The 27,164-nt window shown below is 41.7% G+C and overlaps 1 protein-coding gene across 1 annotated transcript in view; it reads left to right on the forward strand.

The window, feature by feature from the left end:
• pacs1 (phosphofurin acidic cluster sorting protein 1) overlaps nt 1–27,164 on the forward strand; it is a 79,173-nt gene that overhangs the window by 31,481 nt on the left and 20,528 nt on the right. The window contains 5 exon segments of the mRNA XM_030753415.1: nt 12,237–12,324; nt 13,440–13,529; nt 15,558–15,683; nt 23,056–23,200; nt 23,307–23,398. Coding sequence (XP_030609275.1) covers nt 12,237–12,324; nt 13,440–13,529; nt 15,558–15,683; nt 23,056–23,200; nt 23,307–23,398 — 541 coding nt within the window.

Below are 27,164 nucleotides of genomic sequence, written 5' to 3' on the forward strand. Positions count from 1 at the left end.
CTTCAGAGTCAAACCTACATGTCCCAAATGTCTCACAGACATTTTTATTAACATTCACCTGTAGATATATATGAGAAATTACTCAAAAATAAACTATTGGCATATTTAAATAATAATGCTTTTTTCCTCTATAAAAAGACTCACAGCTGTGCTGTTAAAATGTAAATAGAAAAGAGAGAACAAAAACGGCAAAAGGCTGACTTATTCTTTACAGAGCTGTACGTCCAGGTACAGGCTCCTGTACGTGACAAAATGAACAAAATTCCATCTGCAGGATTTTAGCCATCTCAGTGTGCGCTGACTTATCACAGCAACGGGCCCAGCCGCTCAATGCAGCATCCGTAAGCGCACATAAAAGACCCACTTCCGCTATTAAGGTCACGTGACTTACGGTACAAGCCAGCTTCTGCTGCATGGCGGCGCTCTCTTACCTGCAGCCAGGGACTCCTGGGGGATCCGGGCGATGCCAAAGCGTACGAACGGACGCAGTACGAAGGCTGTATGCACACAAAACACGGCGACAGTGGAGGATTTCAGGTTTCCAAAACTCTCCGACCTCACCGGAAAAAGTAGTTAAATTTGTTTCAAGCTGCTTTTGGGGAAAAAAGTTGCCAGCGCGGGTCTGAAAAGCCACTAAATCTAGCAACAAATTCACTAAGTTGGGAACACTGCCATGCGGTCGCTTCCTGCACGATTAACGCGGGAAGCTGTGCAGAGGCAAACTGGGAGAAGAGAGAGGCGAACTGGTGGAGCGAAAAGTGTGATTGTAACGCGAACTAGACTACATCGATATAAACGATATTGTCTCATTTTATATCGCGTATGAAAACATATCGATATTTTTAAAAAATCGATATATCGCCCAGCCCTACTTCCTCTTAAAGAAGCAGACCTTTTATGCCCCACCATCACACACACACACACACACGCACACGCACACACACACACACACACGCTCACATGTGTAGACGCTCACTCAGACCTCGTGTGCTTTTTGTTTGACATTGGGGAAATCATCATTGGGTCTGTGTATTTCTCTCATCTCTTGATAATTTAACTCTTATGTCCCCTCAAGTTTATTTAAGGTCGTCGGCATCGCTTACAGAAATATCAGCTTGTGCTAATGTTAATTGGTGTAATTAAATCTAGATGACGAGGGAAAACAGAACGCGGTTTGGTTTTTCAGTCTTTCATGACCGACCTGCTCCTCAGACTCTGCTTGTTATGAGGGTGAACTAATCTGAGGCCGAAATGAGGAGTCAGTTCTAGAAAATCGTCAATGATTTGAGTCATTCTTCAAGCAAAAACGTGTAAGAAGACAAACTCGAGAGTTTGCCACATTTTGCTTTTTTGTATTATTGTAAATTGTTCTGTAACATAGAGACAAAATGAGCCTGCAGCCATCCTTCACAATCATTCAGAAGATGATGTCTCTGATTGGGAGCACTAGGGAAAAAATAGTCTGTAAACCATCAATGTCACCATTAGGATTGCAAAACAAATGGATACTCAGACACTTATTGATACTAAAAAATTACTATCAGCTTAGATGCCCATTTGCACCAGCAGTGATTTGAACAATGCCATCTTCGTCTCCTCCAGCTGACTCACAACTTCACACAGCCTCTCCTCTCACTAGCAGCTGAAATAGTTGATCTTCACAACACTGAATAACACTTTAAGGACCTCAGAGGGGTCAGTAAAGCTCCTGTTAACCTGGCTGGGGCACACATTAACATTAGCTATTTAACTGTTACCAATTACCCGAAGGACAAAACCCACCCTTGGGGTCACGAGCTGGTGTACTCCCAGTGCCAGTCCTAAGCCCGGATAAATGGGAAGGTTGCAGGGGCATCGGGCGTAAAATCTGTGCCAAATCAAACATGCAGATCCATTCGGTGTGACGGCCCCTGTGGAAATAACAGGGCAGCCAGAAGTACCTTTATCTGATATCTGCATTAGCTGTTATCAGTTATTAGGTAGCAGCTAACGGCTATGACTAACAATAAAATGATAACATTAATGTTGGTGCTGTGCAGCAAAAGTTATCAGTCCTGCCTGGCTGTAATGGTGCTAATTTAATAGGATATTTGTCTAAAAAGTGAGTCCCAACAGCTAGATGGATACACCAACTCTGATCAGCAACAAAAATATGGAGCAGAGTCACCAGAAGCATACATGCATACATTTACATGCACACACACCCCTTTATAATCCTGTGATGGTAGTGGGTCCATAGCGCAGTGGTTTACACCTTTGTGAGTGAAAGTGAAAGATCCCTGGTTTGATCCTGGGAGGAGATGCAGATCCCTCTGAGAGCATCCAGTGTCAAAATCTGCCAGATCAAGCATGTTGGAGCAACTCGCTGTGGCGGCCCCCTGAGAATAAGGGAGCAGCCGAAAGTAGCTTCATAATTCTGTTTTTGCACTACAGCAAGCAACTTAAAAATAGTGCTATCAATGATGTTATTGATCATATTGTTCTAATCTTTATTTTTTAAAAAAAGGCTCTTCATTTTTTTGTAAATTTTTTTTTATTTATTTTTTTGTCCCCTTGGTGTTGAAATGAGTACTGTGTATTTTCCTGGGCGTTGGTATTAAGTTTGAAGTTGGTATCAAGTTTGAATCATAACCTCGGTTATGATTCATTTTAGAATCTGAACATTTTGTGGGATATTTCCTGGCGCAGAACGCGACTGCATACGGCACTAAGTATGATGGGTGCACAGAGTAAAGGCAATGATTCTGTTGCTTTATTTAGTTTCATGTTATAACCAACAGTAATAAAGAAAAATGACTGTTTTTGAAAGCCTCGGTTTACAAAACAAACCCCTCTGGGCAGGAAAACCCTGCACATCAGCAACATTTCATGGAAATCAATCAGATTTCATTTTAGATTCAACTGCCTCCCGTAGTGCCACCCATGCTGCTCGGGTTACTAAAAATGCCAAACATTTGCTCGTAAAAGCTTCAATAATTGAAGAATTTCTTTTATTATTTTTCTTCCTAATTTGGATTTTAATAAATTGTCTCTTTTCCACATGAAGAGGTGCTTCATGTTTGTTTTTTGTGTTTTTTATTGTGCAGTTTGAAGGTATCCCCTTGGCCTCTGGGTAATGATGTCATTAAATTTTTTTCTAATTCTGCAGATCCAGCCATTCATCTATTTTCTTGTGCTTATCCTTTTGTAGAAGATTATTTAGCTAATTGGAAAATATGCCATAACTGCAAATTAATCAATTAAATGAGGTCTAAAATGAGTCGAGGTAAGGCTGTTTTTTTTTTTTCCTAGCTCTTCTTTCCTCAAGTTTGATACTTTGTTGCATGGCTTACGTTGTGTGTGTCTGTTGCTGTATGACAGACAGTCTGTGTTTCCACAGAGTCTGGCCTTTACAGAATATCAGAGGTCAGTCTTCCCACAGACATTATCGAGCCGCTCTCCACCTCCGTCAGCTCCCTCGTTTCATCCACCCATGCCTTTTCCCCAAACAAATAAACAAATATCTGCGACTGCGGGATGAACAGGAGGCGTTCTCAGTCAAAGGGGCATTAGACATTTATTCAGCAGCAGTGATTCAGACGTGGAGGTCATCTTCATTCTGTCCTGTAGAACCACAAAGAGTTTCTGTGATAAACTGATGCACCCAATACATCAGTGAGGACGCGTACGCCCGGCAGGCAGAGGACTCAGCCTGCGCTCTTGTCTGGTCTTGCCTTTAATTACGCAACCTCCAACAACCTTTGGTGGTTTCACTACACAAAATCTTGGAAATGCCCAAAGAAGAATTCCTAGAGCGAACTAGCAAACTGAAGATGGTCATTTATCACAAATGCGTATTATTCACCAGTACAAACAAGAGTCTAAATTTAAGGTCTGCTTTCCTGTTGTTTGTTCTTCCGATTTAAACCACATCCTGTAGGCCCACTGAGCGGTTTTCATTAAGCTGTAAGTGTTCAGACTAAAGAAGAGGCTGAAAAGGCTTTAGCTGCTCTGAAGGCGGTTTGCTCACATTTGAACGTGAATAAGTGAAGCTTTGATTCCAAAGTCAGGAATAAACTGTAACCTGATGTAACCTAAACTTTAGCTGCTGATTTTCATTTACAGAATGTGACAAGATGTGAAAATCCCCCCCCCCCCACACACACACACACACACACACACACACACACACACACACACACGCAACACAAAAAAAAATTAACAATAAATATTTGAAGTTGAAAAAAACAAGTCAAGTCACAATCCTGTGCACGCCTACTCTCGTTTTCCTTAAAACCACTTTGTAATTTGCCAAGATGCACAAAACAGAAGTGAAACTGGTGTGTTGCAAAGAAAAATGCGTTGGCACATGTTTTCCAAGTGAAGCGGTAGGTTTCCCTAATAGACTTTACATTTTGGAGCCAGCAGCAATTGGAGGAAGTACAGCTTGAGGCACTTCCACATCAGCTTTCACATTCAAGTGTGGGGCAGAGGCTCGGTTTGACAGTGCTGTTGAAACCAGCAGATAAATCTGGGCATGTGTGTGTGTGTGTGGGTGTGGGTGTGTTGTTTTTAATTGATTATTCCATGTGAAGGATGGTGTGAATTTAAAGCTGCTCCTTTGATTTTGCATTCTGGAGACAATGTGGTGTTTTTTTTATGAAATAGATCAGAGGCAGGTATTGACTTTAAGATATAAAAGGAGCAGAATTCACTCAGACGGACCCCTGCTTGTACTTTTTAGTGTTAGCGTGTGTGTGATCCTCTGTAGGACTCACACAGTGGGGCTGGCAGCACAGGATGACACAATCAGGAAGTTTCAACAAACCACAGAGAAGCTTTTTACAAATGACTACACACTTGTGATGACTGTCAGTTAGAGCGCCCTTCAGCTGCTCTATTTCCAGCTATTTAAGGCTTAGTTTGACACGATACACTGTTTTTTTTTTTTTTGTTTTTGTCAACAAATACCATGAAAACTGAATTCATCCTGAACACGTGTACTTAAACTACTCTGAATTCACCTTAAAATATTGTGCAGTTGATCCGAAGGCATCAAAACATGAAACAGATTGAACTTTTCTGCTTCTGCAATAGTAGATCAGATCATCATCATCATCATCATTCAGGAGAGATGGCGTTTGTTCTCGCTGCTACTTTGAGAGTCTGGGAACCAAATATCAATATTCAGTGCTGCTGAAAAAGCATCTGCGCCCATCCTGATTTCTTTCTTCTTTTCTTTTCTTCATATTTGTCACACTTACATGCTTCAGGTCATCAACTCATATTGATATTAAACAAAGATGATACAAGTAAATACAAAATGCATTTTTGAAATGATGATTTTATTTATTAAGGTAAAAAAAACGTTATCCAAACCTTCTTGGCCCTGAGTGGGAAAAAAATAACTGCCCTCTAAACCTCATAACTGCTCGCGCCACCCTTTGGCAGCAAGAACTGCAATCAAGCATGATGATGACTGGAAATAAGTCTTTCACATCCCTGTGAATTGTTTTACTTCAGCCACACTGGAGGGCGTTTGAGCATGAACCGTCTGTTTAAGGTCACGCCAAGTGAGGCCTGCAGTTCTTTAGATGATGTTCTGGGCTCTTTTGCGACCTCCTGGATGAGTCGTTGATGCGCTGTTGGAGTAATTTTGGTAGGTTTTTCAATCCTGGGAAGGTTCACCACTGTTCCAGGTTTTCTCCATTTGTGGATAATGGCTCTCACTGTGGTTCACTGGAGTCCCAAAGCCTTAGAAATGGCTTTGTAACCCTCTCCATACTGACAGTCAATGACTTTGTTTCTCAGCTGTATCTTTAAATTGTGGCATGATGTGTTTCTCTTCGAGATCTTTTAGCCTGCTCCACTTTGTCTGACAGGTTCTATTTAAGTGATTTCTTGAGTCAACAGGTCTGGCAGTAATCAGGTCTGTGTGTAGCGAGTGGAACAGAACTCAGCTTTCCATAAAATGCAGTTAATCACAGTTCATTCTTGATTTAATGAGGGGAGCAATTACTTTTTCACACAGGGCCAGGTAGGTTTGGATAATGACTTTAGTTGTATAGCATTTTTTTTTTAAACACACAGTTACAAAGTGCATCACAGTTTGGATAAAAATACATTTTAAAAAATAAGTGCACGTATTTATACACACGTTCTTTAATTCATTCCTGCATACACTCCTATACACACATTAAATACTGTGTTTTTTTTTTTAACTTTAGTAAATGAAATAATTAATAATGTATTTTGCATTTACTCGGGTTATCTTTGTCTAATATGAAATTTTGTGTAATCTGAAACATGTAACTATGACAAATATGTAATTAAAATAAAATCAGGAAGAGGCAAATTTTTTTTTTTCCACAGCACTGTAAGAAACAGCTTGGACCCAAAAGATTTAGATGGGGATTAATCACAATCCTGGCTTAGTTAGACTCTCCAGGATACAAATTGGTGTGTTGTTTTTTTTTCCATTATGCATTGCAGCCCATAAATTTATCCCAGCTGTTAAGACATAGAAGCAGGTTTGTAATTATTTCGGGATGAAAGATGAGGCTGTGCTTTTGGGGCGTGTTTAGATGCTGTTCTCTTTGTTTTCGTCGCATGCTGATTTATTCTCCTTTCAGTCACGCTCTGCTCGTGCCTGTTCCTTTGTTCGGGTTGATGATAACGGGCAGTGACTTTTAAAGTGTAGTGACAAGCTGTCGAGAAGACGGGGCATGAGTGAGAGGTGAACCACAGAAGAAGAGCTGGTGGCAGGTGGACTGTTTTGACCTTTACCGTGTGATTCCCCTCGCCACCTGTGGTTACTGGTCCCATCACTGTGGCAGTGAAGGCTGGTGCAGCCGTGGGGGATTTACAGTAGTTAAATGAACAGCACCAGTAACGGTGGAAAAGGATGAAACTCAGTGTCTACACGATGCTTTAATGGAAAACTTGTGTTTCAGGCTTTGCAGAAATCCCACTGCTACCCGCATCCATTTACAGAGCAACAAGTAAAGCAGTAAGGTCGTCTCGAGGGACATTTGAATTCTTGCAGCTGTTATATAACACAGCAATAAAGCGCTGAACTAGTTTTGTGGTGAACCCAATTACTGTAGTAAATTGAAAGTTACTGCATGGATTTTTAACATTTCTGTAGTCCTGATTTTTTTTTTTTTTTTACTGAGCAGTGAAGCAAACAGCTCAAATACGATGTGTGTACGATATCTTATTTCAGTCTTGATTTAGTGGTATGAATAATTTACTGGCTTGTCAGCTTTTAGATGCATATAAATATAAGAGGAAGTGCAGTTAGGCAGCTTTTTTTTTATGTCATGCTATGTAACCATATGTTAATGCTTATTAGCAATATCTAATAAAGAGTGAATTGGAAAGACCTCAGACTAATGGATTTAGGGGCGTGCCACAGCCCTCATGGTCAGTTTGCACAGTTGTGCAAATTAAATTAAAATGCTTTAATAAAATTGCTTTAATAAAAGTTGCACCTTTTTTTTTTTTTTTTATTTTTATTTTTTTTTTTTTTATCGAATATCAAAAATGGTGACTTTAAAAAACATGGCAAGATAGTCAAACTTGTTTAGGTCTCTGTCACACAGCCGTAGCAAGCCTTCTTTTAAATAGGAGTACAACCAGTTGGCAACCACTTGAGTCACGTTCCCTGTCGCAAACAGACACGTTGCTGATGAGTTGTGCTCATCTGTGTAGACTGACTTAGAGTGATTGCAACGTGTCTGCAATCATAAATTACACTGATATTATTTACAAGCCTTCGCCAATCTGTCCGGCAGTGACTGCAGTCAGTACGAGTCAGACTGCAATTGTTTGGAGACAGATTGCTTCCCACAAGGTGACCTGCGTATTCACCTTGCTATCTAAAGCTTTCGCCGAGAGGTTGAGGGTGTTGCACGCTCAACTTCTGGCCGACCAGTTGGTTGCCACACCGTCTACTACAGTCACAAAGACTATGGAGCAGTAGTGAAACTTGAAAAAGTGACTCAAACCACAAACAGGAAATATTTGTATTAAAAGTAAAAGTTTCTCCTTACTGCTGCAACCAACATGTTTCAAGGCGACTGGTTCTCTGTTTCCTGTTTCCATTACACTTGTTCAAATTTCATTACCACTTGGTGGGTGTTTGCAGAAAGCTGGCATCGTCCATGCAAAATGTGGGTGACATTGGCAAACCGCTAGCAAACAAAGCAATCGCAGGGAGGTTGCCACTGTCACCATATACCTCTCTGTGATCAGTGATTGCCAGCAGCCTCCAGAAACCACTCACCAATCTAGTTGGGGAATACACACTTTTCTCTAGCAACCACTCAGTGTTTTCTTCATCTGTGTGAGTGAGGCCTCTGATGTGCCAGATTATTGTGTTTTCATCCAGGCAAAATCTTTTGAATGTCAGCAAGTGGCATTTATCATTTCAAACCAAACTAGGGAGAGGGTGAGACGGAGGCAGATGAGCTGCTGGGGCAACCCATAAATGGAGCAGCCAAAAGAAGACTTGCAGGCGGTACTGTGGCGCATTGGTGCTGGGTTCAAATCCATCAAATGGCTGGGGCCTTTCTGTGTGGAGTAATGCAGCTTCGTTCTATGGTTACCCCCAAAGCTTAGGTTTCTAAATTGCCCATAGTTGTGAATGTGAGTCTGACAGACTGCCATAGGCTCCAGCCATGACTATGAGGGAGAAAATGGATTTTGTGTGTGTGTGTGTGTGTGTGTGTGTGTGTGTGTGTGTGTGCACGTGCACTGGTGAAATTACAGAAAGATAATTGTGAAAAAGGTCATGCAGCAGTTCTATTAGGTACCAGCATCAAAAAATTCTAAATCCAGATACATATAATGTATATGAGGTATCTGTTTTCCAGCAGTGCCTTGCCGGTACCTTGTTCTAAGATTAATAAGTTCATAAGTGTTTTGTGGTTGCTTCTAGTAGCTTTTTATACCCTATTGCACTTTTTTTTTTCTCATGTTTGTTGTTTTGTTTTTTCTGTATGCCTGTCTGCCCCCCCCCCCCCCCCCCCCCCCCCATCCATTTTCTACCCACACCCCTCCCTCACGCTTTGCCTCAGGTGCTTCAGTCCAATCGACCCCTGGCACCAACCCTCTTCTGCTTCCTCTCCATCTTGATTCATCCACTCAGATCCAGCAGGTGCAAGCAGAAGTTGCTCTTAGCTGGCCTTTCTATCAGAGATAAAAATTGATTGTTTTTATTCATAGGTTTCCTCTCCCGGCCACTCTGATCGTGAAACTAGAAAACCTTGGCATTGAGAGAGGCTTGCTGTGTTTGTCGCTGAATTTTTCCAGCAGTTGCGTCAGCAGTCGGGGGCCACTTGTCAATTTCAGCGATTGGGTAGGGAGCACTTAAAGAAAGATGAAAGGCAAGTAAGTGGGGTGGATTTAGGAGAAGGCCCAGGTGAAATGAGAGGGAGTTGAGGGAGGAAAGATGTGATGTGGAGCAATTTTTTTCCGTCCTCGCTGCCTGCCTTTTTAGCGTGACATCAAAAGAGCTGTTTCTATATGTTTTGAGTAACAGCACATCTCTTTCGATGTAACCTCTGTCCTCTCTGGGCTATTGATCCATGCAGGGCTTTGGTGAATGTTTACATAACTGTTCATAAAGCATGTTGCTCTCATCCTCTCCTTCAAATACAGGCTGCCCTAGAAAAAGAAATTCTTCTTTCATTTTTATATTTGCGATGTCAGACAGTTCATCTCTCTCTCTGCGCATTTTGCCAGCCTCTGTCATCACCAGTTCTCTATTCTCTCTGTTGATGTCTCCCTCAATTTTCATGCCTCATCCTCCCTCCCTTTCTCCTCTCTCTTTGTGTCTGCCTGCTTTTTGTTCCCTTCTCTCTGTATTCATGGCTGTTTCCACATCTCTGTTTGTTATTTGTCATTTACGTCTTTTCTTCTTCCTCCCTCTCATCTGCTGTCGGCCCGTCTTTGCCTGTTTCCGGCATATAATTTGTTGACATAATGTTTTCTCCGTCTTTTTTTTTTTCCCCCTTTGTTTTTTTTTCCTGTTTCTTGTTGATTCCCTCCAGGTTGCCCCGTCAGGTCTATTCTAGTGGTTTACTTTCTGTCTTCCAGGCCATGGAGATGAATTATTGAACACACTGACCATGGTGTGCACAGCTGCTATTTGGGAGGTGTGTGTGTGTGCGTGTGTGTCTTTTCTCTGATTGAATTTCACTTTTTTAAATGCTCCTGTATGTCCCTCTGCGTGTCTACCTTACACTTGCCCAGTGAAAGCATTTCTTTCAAGTATTAGGAAACTTGTGGCCGAGGCTCAGGTCGTGCCAGCTTTCGTTTCTTTGCTGTTTCTCGGATTGGATGACATCCGGTATGATTTTTGTCATTGTTTATGTGTACTGTGTGCTGACGTAAGTGTTGGCTTCAGTTGGGGGGGGAGGAACAAAAAAGGGACATTTTTAACTTTGACAAAAATAGCGATCCATTTTCAGACTCGTCGTGGGCTGGGTTGAATGTTTTGTTTTTTAACAGCCTGTCAACAGATGAAGCAGAGCTGCGCTAAACGCCTCTTCTAAAGTCAGTTTTTATTTTTGCTCTGTTTGATGGCCCTCTTGAGAGGGAGAGGGTGAACACAGAGACAGGAAATGACAAATTTATGGCTTTTAGGCCATAATATACACATGTATGTGGTCCCCAACAGTCTGACTGACGCTGGATTTTTGCAGTCAGCGCTCATATCTTATATATATCAGCTGATATTCTTTTTATACTGAGTATATACATGTATATACATATACTGTTAGTGTCGAAGATCTTCTGCTACATGTGCTGCAGACAGTGCCGAGGCTCCACCTGGACAAACTATGCAATGATATAATTTCTAACTGTGTATGTATGCATGTCAGATATCTTTCCAATATTCATATGTGTTAAAGCCCACTAACAACTAACTAATACATCAGTCTAATATATTATGTGTTGGTTTAGTAAACTGTATATAAAAGATGGGCACAGCCACTGTGACATTGTTATGAAGCCTCAAGTTATCACCTGAATAGATGGTCTAACAAAGAGTGGATCTGACTGTTGCGTGCTCATTGGCTAACATCGTGTGATTGCCAGGTCATTAACTAATTAGAATACCCCTGTTTATCCTCATTTATGACTCTAATAAGGACCATAGTTCACCAAGTGAGCCTCATGGTTTATTCAGTACAACCTGAAACTGGCAATTGAGCCCATGAAGTGTTTACAGAGGTGAGATGGCGAGGGAGCCGAGAGCCTTTTTCCCTTTAACGTCAATGCATTCAGAAAGAGCTGAAACCCACTGACTTTTAAAAAGTACCCAGGTGCTACAGTAATCTGGATTGGCTCTGATATCGACCCTGTTTACAGATACTGGGTGTGGGCCAGATGTGACCGAGCCACATTTAATCCAGTTTTGTTGGTTAAACTCTCCATCGGTTACATGAATTTGGCCATAGTCTTAGTCTTTGCTCTCTTCTGTTCACAGGAAAGTCACAATATCCATTTATCAGTTTACTAATGCTACATTTAGCATTTTCCTCAGTTTTAACTCAACCATAATTTGTAGCTTGTAACTTATAGTGCAGTGGATGGGGATGAATTTCACTTGCATGGTCATCTCAGGCACACACCTCTGCCTGTGAGCACAGAAGCTCCACCCATCTGCTGTTCACACCTTCTGTTTGTGAGGAGCAGCCAATCAGAATACAGTTGGTATAAAGAGATGATGAGTTTAACGTGAGGGGAGCCTAAATGGCCTGGCTGGTGTACAAGTTGAGGGGCATCTCAAGGTTTATTTTTGAATTGTGAATCATGCAAAGCTACTGTAGGACAATCCAAGTATAAATAATGGAGCTGCAAATGAGCTGCAAACGTGTGTCCCCTTTAAAACAGCACAGGAGAAAAGGAGGAACAGTGGCCAGAGTTTTGATATCCATATCTTTGCTTGTTTACATAGTTTCAAAACGTTGCCGTAATTGGAAGCCAGCAGAGCTCTTTCTAGGCTCAAATAATGTTCGGTAGTATAAGCGGAGAAATGAGGAGCATCCAAAAATAAGTTGATGTGCATAAGTAAGCACTGAGATGTTCGGGTGATGTTTTTCCAGGCAGCTTCTGAACACAGCAAAATGATCGACAGGTCATCAGACATCCATCAGTTCCCCACAGAGCTCAGAGTACGGCAGCGTGAGAGCACTGGATACTGAATCTAATTTTAGTGCCTTTGTGTGTCTGTTTGTTTCCTGCAGGCTTTTCAATCTGACCCTGAAGAAGCTGATCATGCTGAAGGAGCTGGATAAGGACCTCACCTCAGTTGTCATCGCAGTCAAACTGCAGGTACGCGACATTCGATAAAGCACGCAGAAGGTGAAACCTGCTGTAACTGTAGGTTGGATTTATGAAGCATCACTTTTTAAAAAAATGTATGGGGAAAAATATTCAAACAAAATGCAACTTTAAGCTACCTTAGTTTTTACCCAAAGATTATACACCCAGATCCCTGTGAACCTAGAAGTAGGAACAGCAGCTTTGAGTAATACCTGTGTAATAACCATCTATAAACCAGTCTACTACAATCACACCTGGAGCTCAGTTCAAGGGGAAAAAAAATCGACTGACCCTTCCTGGAAATAAAGTCCCCAAGGTGGCGTACTGTTTCGTCAAAGGCAGCTCGAGTTGAACATTTATCCTTAGCTTTAATCATTAAATTGCATTATAGGATTTAAAGATTTTCTCTTTCGAGTGTGTCTAACCAGTAGGTGATGAAGTGTGAAACAAACAAAACAAACAAAGCTCAGCATTTGTTCCCCCATTTTCTGTTTGTGTAAAGTTGTTCATTGTTTTGCTGAGTCAGTTTTATTGGACGTGGACACACTTCCTCCTTGTTGCTTTACAGCCAGAATGCTTTCTGAAACGCCTCGTTAGCTCGGTACTTCTCTCTTAGAACTGACAGAAAGAGCAGTGCTGCCAAACTCCACCTTTTCTGACTGTTGGAGAGCTTTCTGGCACTGCAGATGGCCAAGTTGGTTAAAGTTAACACACAAGTCTTCAAAAATGCTGCGTTTTGTCAGATTTTGTTGTAATTTCTCTTTAATTCTGGGGCTCCGCTACAAACTTCTACTCCCTGGCTTGTTTTCAGTCTCGACTGTGATCATCTTGTTTTCTAAGTAAACCATTCAATTCTCTGCTCCTCTGTCACATAATACACTTTAAGCTGGTTTAATTCTTTTTCCGTGCTGCTGCCACTTGCTCAGTCTTCCATCGCTGCTTTCTCATGCATTTCTCCTTCTCCTTCACCTCCTTCGCTGTGTGTAGCTGATGATGATGACGAGTCTGTTGTTTTAACTGCTGGAGGTAGCTAGGGCACACTAACAGAAATCATTTTGTTTTCCTTTCTTGCTTTGCTTTCACTGTGATGCTTCTGTTGTCATCATTCTCTGTCTCGTCTTCAGGGCTCCAAGCGGATCCTGCGCTCCAATGAGATCTTGCTGTCCTCAGCGGGACTGACGGAGACCGATCTGCAGCTCACCTTCTCCCTGCAGGTACGAACAGAGGTTCAGAGAGATCAGGGACCTGCCAATCAAAACCAAATGATGAATTTGTTTTTATACAGAAAACCCAGCTGCAATAATGACACTAAAAATGCACACCCTAGCTTAAGATATATATATATATTTATTTTACAAGCAGCAGTACTGTAGAAAAGTCTTGAACCATCTCTCAATTCTTTATATTTGGCTTCCAAGGAGCCAGATATTCTTGTAATCTTTTTAAAGTGGTCTTGAGCAATAGTTCACAAAAACACATGGTTTGTTCTTTAGTTGAATCTCTGAGGAATGCCATATATAACACAGTTTGACAGCCATGAATGAGTATTTTTGTACCAACAAAGCGATTCCCAGACAGCTATTATCTGAAAACTCATCTCACCGTGCTGTGAAGTGTGTCCTGCAGTGGAGGACAGAAGAAGAGGTGGCAGGGCTAAAAAAAAAAAAAAAAAAAACTATCTACAGCAGTTGAGCAGCAACTGAAAGTCACATCCTAAAGAAATAAGAAAAAAATCCAGCAAAGTCCTGACACAGGATCTGAAAGATGCATCTGGACCTTCAGCTGATCCATCTACTGTTCACTGAAGCCTCCTCAGAAATGATCTCAGTGGACGGGAGGCTGTCAGGAAGCCATTCTTAAGGAAAACAGGGAGAAAGGCTGAGGTGTGCCACATTACACAACAATGGGACTGAAAATCAGTGACAACAGGTGTGATGTAGTAATGAATCCAAATGTGAAAGTTTTGGTTCAGATTGTCTTCAGTATGTACAGAGGAGGTAAGGAGAGAGGTACAACAGTGAGTGTCCACAGCCATCTGTAAAACACAGTGGAGGCTCTGCCTTGGTTTGGAGCTGCATTTCAGTCAGTGTTGTTGGAGATCCTGTCAAAATTGATGGAAATACCATCTGGAAAGTGTCTGACTTAATTTTTCATAACAACAATCATCCCAAATACACTGCCAATGTAGTAAAAAGCATGCCTGAAAAATGCACGATAGAACTCTATCAGTCAGTAAAGGCAGCATACATCCAAAGGAGAGCTTTCATTGTCCTTCAAGAAGCCTGGAGAACTATTCCTGATCACTACTTAAAGACATGAGAAGAAAAGGTGCCTGAGAGAGTTCAGGCTGTGTTGAATAATAAAGGTGATCACACCAAATATTGACCTGTTAGAACTGTACAATCTCTGTTTTTGCTTTATGTACTGTCTTTCCATGCATGTTCCATTTCCACAAATTACTGCACCTATTTCCAATTTTCCTGGCAAAATATAGAGAAATGAGGGGTGGCTCAAGACCTTTGCACAGTACTGTAGTTCTGCAAACATGGAAAAATGGCCTGATAATGGTGCTAGATGACAGCTTACGCTTTAGCTCTGATGCATTTGCACCTGTAATATTAAAACTGTGTGGGACAGATGGGAAATGTTTACACATAGCTGCAGAAATGTTGCCTGCAACTCTGCATACAGCAACAAATGTAGATGCATTAGGGCAGAACATGGTTAATGTAGTTCCCAGTGGGGTTTTCTTCTGCTCTAAATCATCCCTTCCAATTTCCATGACTCTAAATGCTGCTAAAAGGTCAGGGAGTTTCTCTCTCCAGAGCTTGCCGAGTACACCGGGCCAGGCATTATACATTATACATTAAACTTTCTACAGCAGCAGGAAGCTTATTAAAATCGAGCCACCGGAGTCGTTTCACGGCTTTGAACATTGTTACAGGAGCAAGTTTTTGTTCCATTTATAGTGCAGCCGCTGAGATCATTAATGATGGGTTATGTCATAGTTCGGCTCAGACTAAGTAGTTTGACACCTGGGGATGCTGAGTGAGGTCAGCAGGTGTGAAGGCCTTGTACAAGAAGCCATTTGGTTCAGTCTTATTATCGAGACCTGAGAAATAAACATTATTTATTTATATGTCTGAACCTTCATTCAGGAAGTAACTGTATTGTGTGTGTGTGTGTGTGTGTGTGTGTGTGTGTGTGTGTGTGTGTGTGTGTGTGTGTGTGTGTACCTGCAGTACCCGCACTTCTTAAAGAGGGATGCCAACAAGCTTCAGATCATGCTGCAGAGGCGCAAGCGATACAAGAACAGGACCATCCTGGGCTACAAGACCCTGGCCCTGGGGCTAATCAACATGGCCGAGGTAACAGAAATGCACAGAGCCTTCTAAAACCTGTTCATTCATTTATTTTTTCCCCTTAAACCTGATCATCCTTCTCTGTATTCCTTTTCTCTTGCTCTTGTTATTCCTGCTTGAATGTCTTTCAAAGCCCACCTGAATGCGGTGCATTTATTGCATTTAGGAGAAGCTGTGTCAGTTTGTGGCATTTGAGCTAAAATTCTGCATTCTATTATTTTTCTAAATGTATTATTCCAAATTAGGTTTTGCTTCTGTGAATAGCAGCATTCAATTTTTAAAAAATCCATAATTAAACCTTCTGCTTTTCTTTACTGGAAGTGCTGCTGCAGTTTGTTTTTTTTAGTGGAACATTTATAGAGGATTCATCAATGATGAAAATAATGTTTAGCCTGCAGCTCTTACAGGAGGCGTCTCTGCCAGTTGACCATGTTTGCGGTACTTTTGTGCAGTTTAGTGCGCTCTAAACTAAAGTCTGACTGACAAGTAAAAACTAGACTATACCATTGCTGGAGAAATTGCTGAGGGATTGTTGCTATTGCCAGACTTTGACTGCTGCTTGCTGCTACTAAAAAAATGGAGGTAAACAGGATGGCTAAGAAAGCTGAATAGAGACAGTAGTTGATACTTGAAAAATAAGTAGTATGCTTTTGTTTTTAAGATGCGGAAAGAGGAAGAATTTAGTCTACAGTGACACAAAGATGGATGTATGTAGGTCCATTTCAGGCAGGGCTTTGTAATTATATTTAACCATTTGTCTGAGAGAGAGCACTAAGCTGTGAAAACGCATCTTAAGTATCCACCAGTCGGAGAGAGCGAGAAGGTGGAAATTAATCCACCAATCAGTGATGAGTTTCAAATCACTGGTTATCAGCTGTCAGCAGCTTCCACACTAAATGTCCATCCATCCACTGGCTGCTAAAACAATTCAGGGTCGTGGGAGGGGCTGGAGCCCATCCCAGCTGGCATAGGGAGAGAAGAGGGTACACCTTGGACAGGTTGCCGGTCTGTCGCAGGGCTAACGCAGAGAGACAGACAACCTTTCACACTCACATTTACACGAACAATCAATTTAGAATTTAACCACATGCATGTGATCCTTGACTGTGGGAGGAAGCCGGAGAGAACCCACGCAGACACGGGGAGAACATGCAAACACCACAGGACCCTGGACCTTCTTTCTGTGAGGTGACAGTGCTAGCCACCACACCACCGTGCTGCCTGTCAGTTAAACAGCAGTTAAAATTAACCTGGTGTTGGTATTCTGTGTAACTGTCTGTAAGCACTTTCTATGCAGACGCTAGTTAGGTGCAAAAGTTTTGGAAGAGTATTTTTTTTTTTTTTTCTCCCTCAGCCCCGCACAGCAAGGTTAGATTACCGACCTTGTGATTGAGCATCGTCGTGTTCTTTAAATCAAACGCAATGTTTGTGCAGTTGATGATTAATCTCATAATAAAATCAATTAATTAAAAGAATTAATAAAAAGATCAGATTTTTGAAATGGCTAATTAGTCTGATTTTTTTTTTTTTCTTCTTACGTATAACTGTGTGGTAAATTAGTCAGTCAGAAACAGTTGTAGCCTGAAGGTGGGAACCAGCGATTAATGTCACCACTTCAGTATCAATCTCTTCCTGTGCTGGGTAACAGAACATTATGACCTCACCCTGAGAGTGATCTTTGACCTTTTTGGTTTTAAAACACCATCGTATCATTCACATTAAATGTTGTCATTGAGTTTTGGCCAAATTTGAATCAGCTTGTCCTTGAGTCCAGTCAAATGTTTGTGCAAAATCTGAAGAAATTCTCTCACGTTCACAAGACACATTTGGATAAATCTGAAACGGGAGCACTGCCTGTACGACTGTAACATCCTCTCAGCAGCCGTTACTTTTCTTCAGAGATGTAGTGTGGAGTTGCGATTGTGCAGAATCTTAAGTTTCTGTTAGCATTGCGAGTAAATGAGTATCAGGCAGACAAGCTTGACTCATCAGAGGCTGATGTGCCCAGTGCTGGCAACGGACAACTCCACAGCAGCAGATGGAGGTTAAGCTGCACGTTCGAGCTGTTGAGTCAGGAGTCTCGTTGTCTGCAGTCGGACAAAAGTCCCAGCTGATCTGAGCTGTTGACCCAACAAGCCACCGGTCACGGTCTCATTTCCCTAAACATGCAGCTTCTGCCCTCTGCTTAAATCCAATCTTCATTTCTCAGCGTGTCCTCGCAGAATGTTTTCTAACCTAATATCCACCAGAATAATTGGGATGGTCTTCTCTTATGGCAGCTGCCTTTCATGCACAGCAGTTCCTCTCCTCACAGTGGTGCCTCGCAAAACTTACTTATTGCCAACCTTCATTTAACCTTCACGTAAACTCAATTCAGGCGAGTGCACTTTAAAAATTTTGATCTTTGGCCCGTCGTTCCCTTCTTGGCCGACATAAATGTCACCATAAATCAAACGTACAATTAAATTTCAGCATCTTCTGCCAAAAAGCTCCTGCCGCCTACAATATGAAACTGCTTTAAGAGGCTTGTGATTTATGGTGTCTGTGCTTGTGTGCTCACATGTGGACGTTCTTTGTCCTTTGAGAATGCCTGGTGGCTTTCACTGTGTGTGTGTGTGTGTGTGTGTGTTTGTGAGTGTGTAAGTCAGAATTATTAACTGTATAAAACACCTACAGCTAACTGGCTTCTCATAAAATGCTTTATGGATAGAAAAGCACATAAATCCACAGTCAATCAAGAAATAGGTTTGCTCTGCAGCATGTTTACACGAGTCTCTTTGAAGAGCAAATTGAACCAAATACAGTAAAATGAGCTGTTATAATACATGCAACCCTAAGTCAAACTGCCGGTCCTGATTAAACTGCTTTTTATCTACTGCGGTGGTGCCTCCAGGCTGTATACGGCTGTCCCTGCATAGATAATAAAGTCAAATTTTATTCTGGAAGTGCTTTCAACAGACAGTTTGCCTGCAAAGTGCTTTATAAAGGGTAGAGGCCTTAAATGCAGACTGATACGCACCGAAGGTTCAAACTCATTTCCTCGGAGCCACTGCGGGAGTTCCTCTGTCGGCATATTCTGCCTAAAGCTGTGTATGTGTCAGGAAAATAATATGCTACAGGGGACAGGCGTGGGCTTCCAGAGTCACCGAGAAATGTCATGTTGATGGCAGCGTGCCGCTTTAATGCGACAGGTAGTTTCCACTGACCCGGCAAGGAGTGGGGCGAGAGTGAACTGTTGAACCGGTTCATAATTTCAGCAAACATTTAGCCCGTGAATCTGACACCTTACCAAGTATGGTGCTGTGCAAAAGTCTTGAGTCACGCCTTATTTCTTTATATTTTGCTTCCAAGGAGCCAGACTTTCTTTGTAGGTTTTAAAGTGGTTTTGAGCAACAGTTCTCCAGGATTTCTGAAGGGTTTTTTTTTTCTTTTCTTTTTCCACTCATTTTTAGTCCAGTACTCGTGCCTGACCATTCTTGGAGGAATGTTTTTGTTAAGCCACCTAACACTGACCTATGAATCAATCATAAAAAAGACCTAACTTGACTCATGGGATGAACCAGTGTTGTTTCTCGACATAACGGGCAACTTCTCAGAGAATCAGTTTTTAAATTAAAAACAGGAAACAAATCAAAGACCACCAAAAAGTTCCATCAGATTTTGAGCCACCATGCAATACCTTCAGGAAAGTATCTGATAGGCAGCAGCTTCATTTTTTTTCAGCATCGCAATAATCCCAAACACACTGCCAATGCAGTAAAAACATATCTGGATAGAAAAACACACAGAGGAGCACCATCGGTCATGCATCGGCCTCCCCAGAGCCCAGACCTCAGCGTTATTGAAGCAGTGTGGGATCATCTTGATCGAGAACAGAATAAAATGCAGCAACATCCAAAGAAGAGCTTTGAACGTCCTTCAAGAAGCCTGGAGAACTATTCCTGAAGACTGCTTAAAGAAATGAGAAGAAAGCTGCCTCAGAGTTCAGGCTGAGTTAGCTTTAGTCTTTAGTTTTAGGGGAAGACACGCGGGCAAGTTGGTGACGGGCCGGGACTCGAACCTGCGCCGCCCGCACCGCGGCATATGTATGTGGTCGCCGGCTTCACCACTAAGCCCCTAAACAAAGTTACTTTTGAGAGCGAGCATGTGATACAGCCATAGATGTTATAGAAAAGTAGGCACCATGATGTCACCCACTGTTCTGTGAAGTACTACTCTGAAGCTCGGGTGATTTGTATTATGACTGAAGTGAGCATATTATGATGATAGCTGCAAGGAGTGCCCGCCAGCTTGGTTGGCAAAGTGCAAATAAAGGCTGTATTATATGTACACATCACACACAGAAAGATGGGTGTTAATCAGTGCACAGTAACAAACTAATAAGACGAGAACTTCACTCACTGAACAAAAATATAGCAAAGACCTCTTTGACAAGCTCTTACTGTATTAAACCACACAGGAACCTGTGCTAGTTCTCAAATAAGTGCATGTGAAATGCTACAAAAGCCACCAACACCACAGATTACAGGCTTGAGGTTAAGATTAGTGACTCAAAGTAGCCGATGTGAAGTTGAGCAGTCAGCCTGTGCTGCTGTCCACCTGTTACTCAAGCAGCCATGACCCCTAAGCCCTAATAAAAGTTTAAACAGGTGGGTTGTTGCACAGGAGCAGGTTACCTGTAGACCCCCAAAACTCACTCTCAGAGCCGTAGCTTGAGGAACTGCAGGTTTTGGCCTTCTGTGGTTCCTTCAGTTTTCTGCTCAGTTAGAGCTGATTATGTGCAGCACAGTTCATGTACTCGCTGAAGTGTTACCTTTTGTTATTAACTGTTAGTCTCTGAATAGACTCATGTCTTAGGTATAAACTATCTGCAAACAAAATGTTATCTACCATAATCTATTCATATGTGAGCAGTGCACACAGAGACTTTATGAGTTGTAATTTTCATTTATAGGAGGCAAAGGGAGAGTCTAGGCTTAGAGCTTTAAATTGTTGTAATTTTTAAAGGGTGCAAACCACACAGGTCCGCTTTCAGCTGCAGGTTTTATGAGCCGTCATCGGTGCAGGGAGGTTATTAAACGATCCAGTGGTAAGAAATTACTGGTTGTTACTTTTTAAGCACCATGAAATCACCTCTAAAGATGCACAATTTTGCGAGAAATGGAAGTATGAGGATGAGATGACGTCATCATTAATCTTATAAATGTTCTTGTCATTTATTGCCCGTGCTTTCATGATGCTGAGAATGCTAACATTATATATATACGTATTTATTTTAACTACCTGCAGCACATCTCTGTGCACTAATGGAAAGTGAAACATTCAGACATGAATGGTGTCATTATCTTTGTGATAAAAGTAGAGGAGGATTGGCTGCATGCTGTCCAGCGTTAATGCTCGTTTGAATGGACTTTTAAAAATGATTTTGAAGATGAACTTGCACTGAATCATCTGTGGTTTTTAGTATCTTTATGAAGGGGGAAAAAAAGCAGTCAAATTCCATCTGTGTTTCTCATCAGGCGTGCATGTTCTGCTGTTTGACAGATTTGCATAATTGTCTTTCTTTGGGGGGGAAAAAAAAAAAAAGGTTAAAATGAGCGGCTGCAGGAAGCTACTGGCAGCATGCGCCGTACCTTAGGTGAACCTCAGCCAAGTGAATGGATACATAGCAATAATGTCTCTCTGCTTTAATGTTTGGCTAAGGCTCTCTCCATAATAAGCTGCTCAAACTTCATTAACTCTGCGAGTGTGACCAGATTCCTGAGAGAGGCTGGATGTCACTCAGTGAGAAGCACAAACACACACGGGAGGCACGATGCTGCTCTTTGCTGCAGACACACAGAGGATTGATTCTCTGCCTCACGTGTTCATGTTTACTCTGCTTTTGTTCATTTCCTTCAGCCTCATTTTGTCTCCCAGTTTCATTATTGTCCACGACTCAGATGCAGCTTCGTGTCTGTCGTCCTCGCGCCGCCGTCTTTGATTCAGCTTCGCTCCTGTCTCCGTCTAATGCTGTTTGAATGATGTATAGTCCAATGTATCCCCGCTTTGTGTGTACAGGAGGATGAAGACTTGGAAAGAAATCGTTTTTTTCCTCAATAGTTCAGTTAAAGCTTATGCATCTGACTTCTTTGTTCTTCCAGTCTTCTTGTTTCTATTTGCTTGCTGCTGTTTTAATATTCAGATGCCTCTCATTAGGGAACAGAGTTCCTTTGTGGAACATTCAAATCTTACACAGACGCTAGCTTAGACTCTGAAAGTCAGGAAAAGGTGGATGCACTGACATTTTGTTATGCTCTGTTTATATTGAACATATACAACTAGACTGATTTAAAAAAATAAATAAATAAATAAATGAGGGTGATGGTCTGTAGACAGTACCCTTCATGACAGTGGGGTAAAAAAATTCCATTTTGAGCCCTAACATTTGAGTAGTAGTAGTAGTAGTAGTAGTAGTAGGCAGCACGGTGGCGCAGTGGTTAGCACTGCTGCCTCACAGTTAGAATACCATCTGGAAGGCCTGGGTTCGATTCCACCTTGGCCCAGGCCTCTCCCTCTCTCTGTGTGGAGTTTGCATGTTCTCCCCGTGCTTGCGTGGGTTTCCTCCGGGTACTCCGGTTTCCTCCCACATTCCAAAGACATGCACTTACTGGGGTTAGGTTAATTGGCTAATCTAAATTGCCCATAGGTGTGAATGAGAGCATGAATATGAGTGTGAAAGGTTGTCTGTCTCTCTGTGTTGGCCCTGTGACAGGCTGGCGACCTGTACAGGGTGTACCCTGCCTCTCGCCCTATGACAGCTGGGATAGGCTCCAGCCCCCCCGCGACCCTGAACAGGATAAGCGGAAGTGAATGGATGGATGGATGGATAGTAGTAGTAGTAGTAGTAGTAGTAGTACCTTAAAAATGTTCCAAAGGTAACAACACCACAAACACAGAGGCGTTCCAGATCAGGGACCTAAATTAGCTGTGGTGAGTCTTAACTTAAAGCTGATACGCCACTAATAACTTTAAGTGTTAATACAGTTTAAACAAATGAGTTATAAAACAGACTGTAATGCCTGCACAGTTTTTATGACTGGCTAAAAATCAGCGAATCATTCAGGCTGTAAACGTGCTTATTTAAGCTGTAAAAGATGTTTTAAGCTCTTGGACATTTTAACATGACTTGTATTTGGACCCAGCCTCAAGTTCACATTAACCTTTTGTCCAGTTCTGGGTAGACTAGATAGCGTCTAGGATATTATTCACGATGCCTAAATATTGTGGTATGTTACATTATGCCGTCAGCATGACAGAACAGATTTAATTCAGCTGACTCCGATCTTCTTTAAACAAGTCTCATCTGCTTTTTTTTTTTTTTTTTTTCTTCCTTAAGGTGATGCAGCACCCCAGCGAGGGTGCTCAGGTCCTGGGGCTCCACAGCCAGCTGAAAGATGCCTCAGTGCCCGTCGCTGAGATCAGAGTCTACTCCCTGTCGAGTCAGCCCATCGATCACGAGGGACCTAAAGCGAAGATGTCTGGTGCGCACATCATCTCACTGAATCTTGCTCTCCATCTGTCTCTGTCTGTCCTCCTCCTGTCATTTTGCACCCATTCTTCAGTCGTCTCTTTTCTGCGTCTCCCTAGATCGTTCCCCAGACATCGACAACTACTCTGAAGAAGAGGAGGAGAGCTACTCGTCAGAACAGGAAGGCAGCGATGACCCTATTCACGGACAGGTGTGTTTAGATGAGGACATTTGCCCTAATATGCTCTTTGATGTATGGTGCAAAGTAGCTCTGCGCTTAGTCGTTCTACAGTTTTCAACAGCAGCTTTTGATCAAGTATTAATGCTTTGTTTCCATTTTAAAGTGGCGTTACATCATGAAAACGGCTGCAGAGTAAAAACAAACAAATAAAACAAGGACTCCCATCTAAAATAATAATACAATTCCATTCATTTAACCATAATTAGGGCCCGAGCACGAACTGTGCGAAGGCCCTATTGTAATTGCTTCGTTTATTATTATTATTTTTTTTTTTTTTTTTTTTATTATTATTATTATTCAGGCAAATGAATTGGCTTTTTGGGGGCTTTATCATATTCAAAAACTCATGAAACTTGGCACATGCGTCACACCTGGTGAAAATTTAAGTATTTTAATGGGCTCGGGCAAGGGCGCGCCCAAATGGCTCGCTAGCGCCCCCTTAACTGGAGCCCCACCGCTGTGTTTCACGTACATGAATGAAACTTCATACACATGTATATCATGTCCAGGCGCACAAAAAATCCTCTTGGAGCCATGCCCTAAACCCAACAGGAAGTCCGCCATTTTGCATTAATTATGCAAATTTGGCGATTTGCAGCCCTCACACTTTTTCTAATAACTCAGAGGTTTTAGACGTTATCATCTTCATATTTGGTTTGTCTAACCTACACCCCCAGGGGAATCTAAATCTCGAAAATGGTGAGTTTTTGCCAAGGGGGAGGGGTCCTTATGCCCCTTTGAACTTTGATCATTCGCCATGAAATTTTGATTGCCTCTCATTCATACCTACATGATCCAATGTGCATCAAACTTCTCCAGTAGGATGAGGGTGCCCCCCTGAACACATACATATGACAATATTTAATATCAGTCGCAGCGCCACCTAGTGGGAACAGGAAATGTCATATTTTACACTTGGAGGTCCAGCTCCAAAGTGGTTTAGCAGAACCATCTGAAATTTCACCTGGAAAGCCTTAAGAAGTTGGACTTACTGTGTTTTCAAAACTGTGAGTTTTCGACAAAAGGGCGTGACCCTTATGGGACGGCAAAGTTCGATGATTCGCCATGAACACAAAAATGGCTGTAACTCAAAGCCAACTTGCCCAATCTGGCTCAAACTTCAGTGGTGTGATAAGCATGCTGCCCTGAACACATTCATATGCATAAAGTCCATAAACGTTAGAGCGCCGCCTAGTGGCAGCTCGGAATATCTTAAAATAGCATGTTTTTTGAGTAGCCCCGGAGCTACGTTTTATCTACATGTATGAAAATGTACAGGCTCATGTAACATACTAAGACGTACAAAAAAGTCTCTTGGACCCATACCCCAAACCCTACAGGAAGTCGGCCATCTTCAATTGAAGGTGTCAATTTTTGCGATTTCCACGCCTGCTATTTGAACGAACTCGTCCTAGGGCATTTCACCCACTGACACCAAATTGGCTCCAGATCATCTACACAAGTAGCCCATCAAATATTGTGGAAATCTTTACAAAATATTAAACGGCCTTGTCACACCAGGCCATTAAATTTGGCCTTTGTTTTTCTCCCTCACCACCAAAATTGTTTGTGCACTTGTTCGCACATGCTTTGTCTGATCAGGCTGAAAATTTAATCACTCATGTACACACCCAGGCTGAATCCATAACTACAGATTCAAGACTGTAGGCGCAATAGCGCCCCCTACAGAAGCAAATGAAAATTTGTATGACCGTCCACAGAATTAGTTTTGCTCTGAAATACATGAAATATCTTTCACCATTCCTTACAAAATCCTCATCTATTTGATAAGCCTCCTGCCCTGAACACATTGATATGCATAAAGTCCATAAACGTTAGAGCGCCCCCTACTGGCAGCTTTAAATATCATAATATACCATGTTTTTTAGCTAGCCCCTGAGTTACATTTTATCTACACCTCTGAAATTTTGCACACTCATGTAACATCCTAAGACATACAAAAAAGTCTCTTGGAGCCATACTCCAAACCCTACAGGAAGTCCAGCATCTTCAATTGATAGTGTCAATTTTTGCCATTTTCAGGCCTGCTATTTGAATGAACTCCTCCTAGGGCATTTCACCCAGTGAGACCAAATTGGCTCCACATCATCTAGACAAACAGCCCATCAAAAAAGTCAATCAGACCCATGCCCTATTTTGCATGCTGGAGCCGTGACCACACCCCCAAATATTCCATTGCGTCTATGCCGAGAGCAAAAGATACCTTTTCCTATAAAAGAATTCAACTTTCTAGAGACCCATCACGATCACAAAACCTCCGAGTGCGGCACGGGTCGACGAGCGCCACAGGTCGACGCGCGCGGAGTGCGAGGGCCCGATATCACCGCTTGCGGTTTTAATTCCCATTGATTTCCATATGTACAGAATCAGGTTTATTTTCCCAATGCCTTAAGCCAGCATTCAGTTCTTACTACAGTGCTTGTATGCATTGATAAGCGGAATAGTGCATCTAATATATATATATATATATATATATATATATATATATATATATATATATATATATATATAATTATGGTCAAACTGAAGGGGGTATTGGGTTTTCCCCAGGCACATCAGTTCACAGTGAAACTGGTGTGATCATCAGCAAAGCACTTGTGCTTTCTTTATTGGGTTTCCTTCTTTCTGGGATTATGAGAGAGAAGCTGGTGGGTCTCAGGAGATGGGAGAGGAATTGGCACCCATCGGTGCGAGAGATTGAAAGGAGCAAACAGACAGCGTGGAGAGATAAGAAAAGAGCAATGAGGCTTTTGGAGGCCAGATTGAAAAGGCAGAAGGGAGGGATGAAGGGAACCCAAGCAGCAACAGGGAGGATAAATAGAGCTTGGGGTGATACAGTGAAGAATTAACTTTAATACTGCAGCAGGAAAGGGTCAAAGCTGGGGATCAGTTTCATCGATCTTATTTTCATGTTTATTTATTTTGATGATACTATATCCAAGGACAATTTAATTGCTGGGTTTTGAGGAATATGGCAACACTGCTAAATGAGAGAGATGAGGAGAATAAGCACGAGCTGTTTTAACTGATTCAAATTGAACATCAACAGCCAAATTAACCACATCTACTTTATGGACTTGGTTTGCAATGTTGCCAAATTCCCAGATTTCCGCACAGCTTTTGGTTAGTGCACTGATGACATTAAAGGATTATAAAGTTATATTATTAAATATTCCTGAAGTTATCAAAAAAAAAAATCTCGTAAAAAGACCAAAAACTAAAAATATGTCCATGTGTTATTAGACTTCCCAAACAAACCGTGGTATCCAGTTCCCATTAAAGTTAAATCTACAGCACGGCTCACAAACAGTTTTATTTTATTGTTTTATTTTTTTAAAGATGGTGTTGTGCTGAAATATTTCGTATTACAAATGGTCCCCAAAAAACTGCATTTCTGAATAATACTGGGGGGTGCACCAATATATTGGCCAAATATCTCTAATGGCTAATATCGGCCTTGTTGACTGGTATCTGTCTATTGGCAAATAAGAGTGCATTTAGTGAGGTCAGGAGTGCTTAACAAATTTATTAGACCACCGCCCAATGAAACGTTTATGCCACAGCTGCCCTGAATTAAAAGTTGTTAATTGCAAAATAATTTTTAATGTTTTTTTGTAACAGTTAATCCACCAGCACGCATAAGCTCTTTAACCAAAATTATTTTCAGTGCCAAACTATAATTATTGTTGTGAGAGTAAGTCGCATTATTATATTT

The sequence above is a fragment of the Archocentrus centrarchus genome, chromosome 18, assembly GCF_007364275.1.
Source record: "Archocentrus centrarchus isolate MPI-CPG fArcCen1 chromosome 18, fArcCen1, whole genome shotgun sequence".
Taxonomy (NCBI): domain Eukaryota; kingdom Metazoa; phylum Chordata; class Actinopteri; order Cichliformes; family Cichlidae; genus Archocentrus; species Archocentrus centrarchus.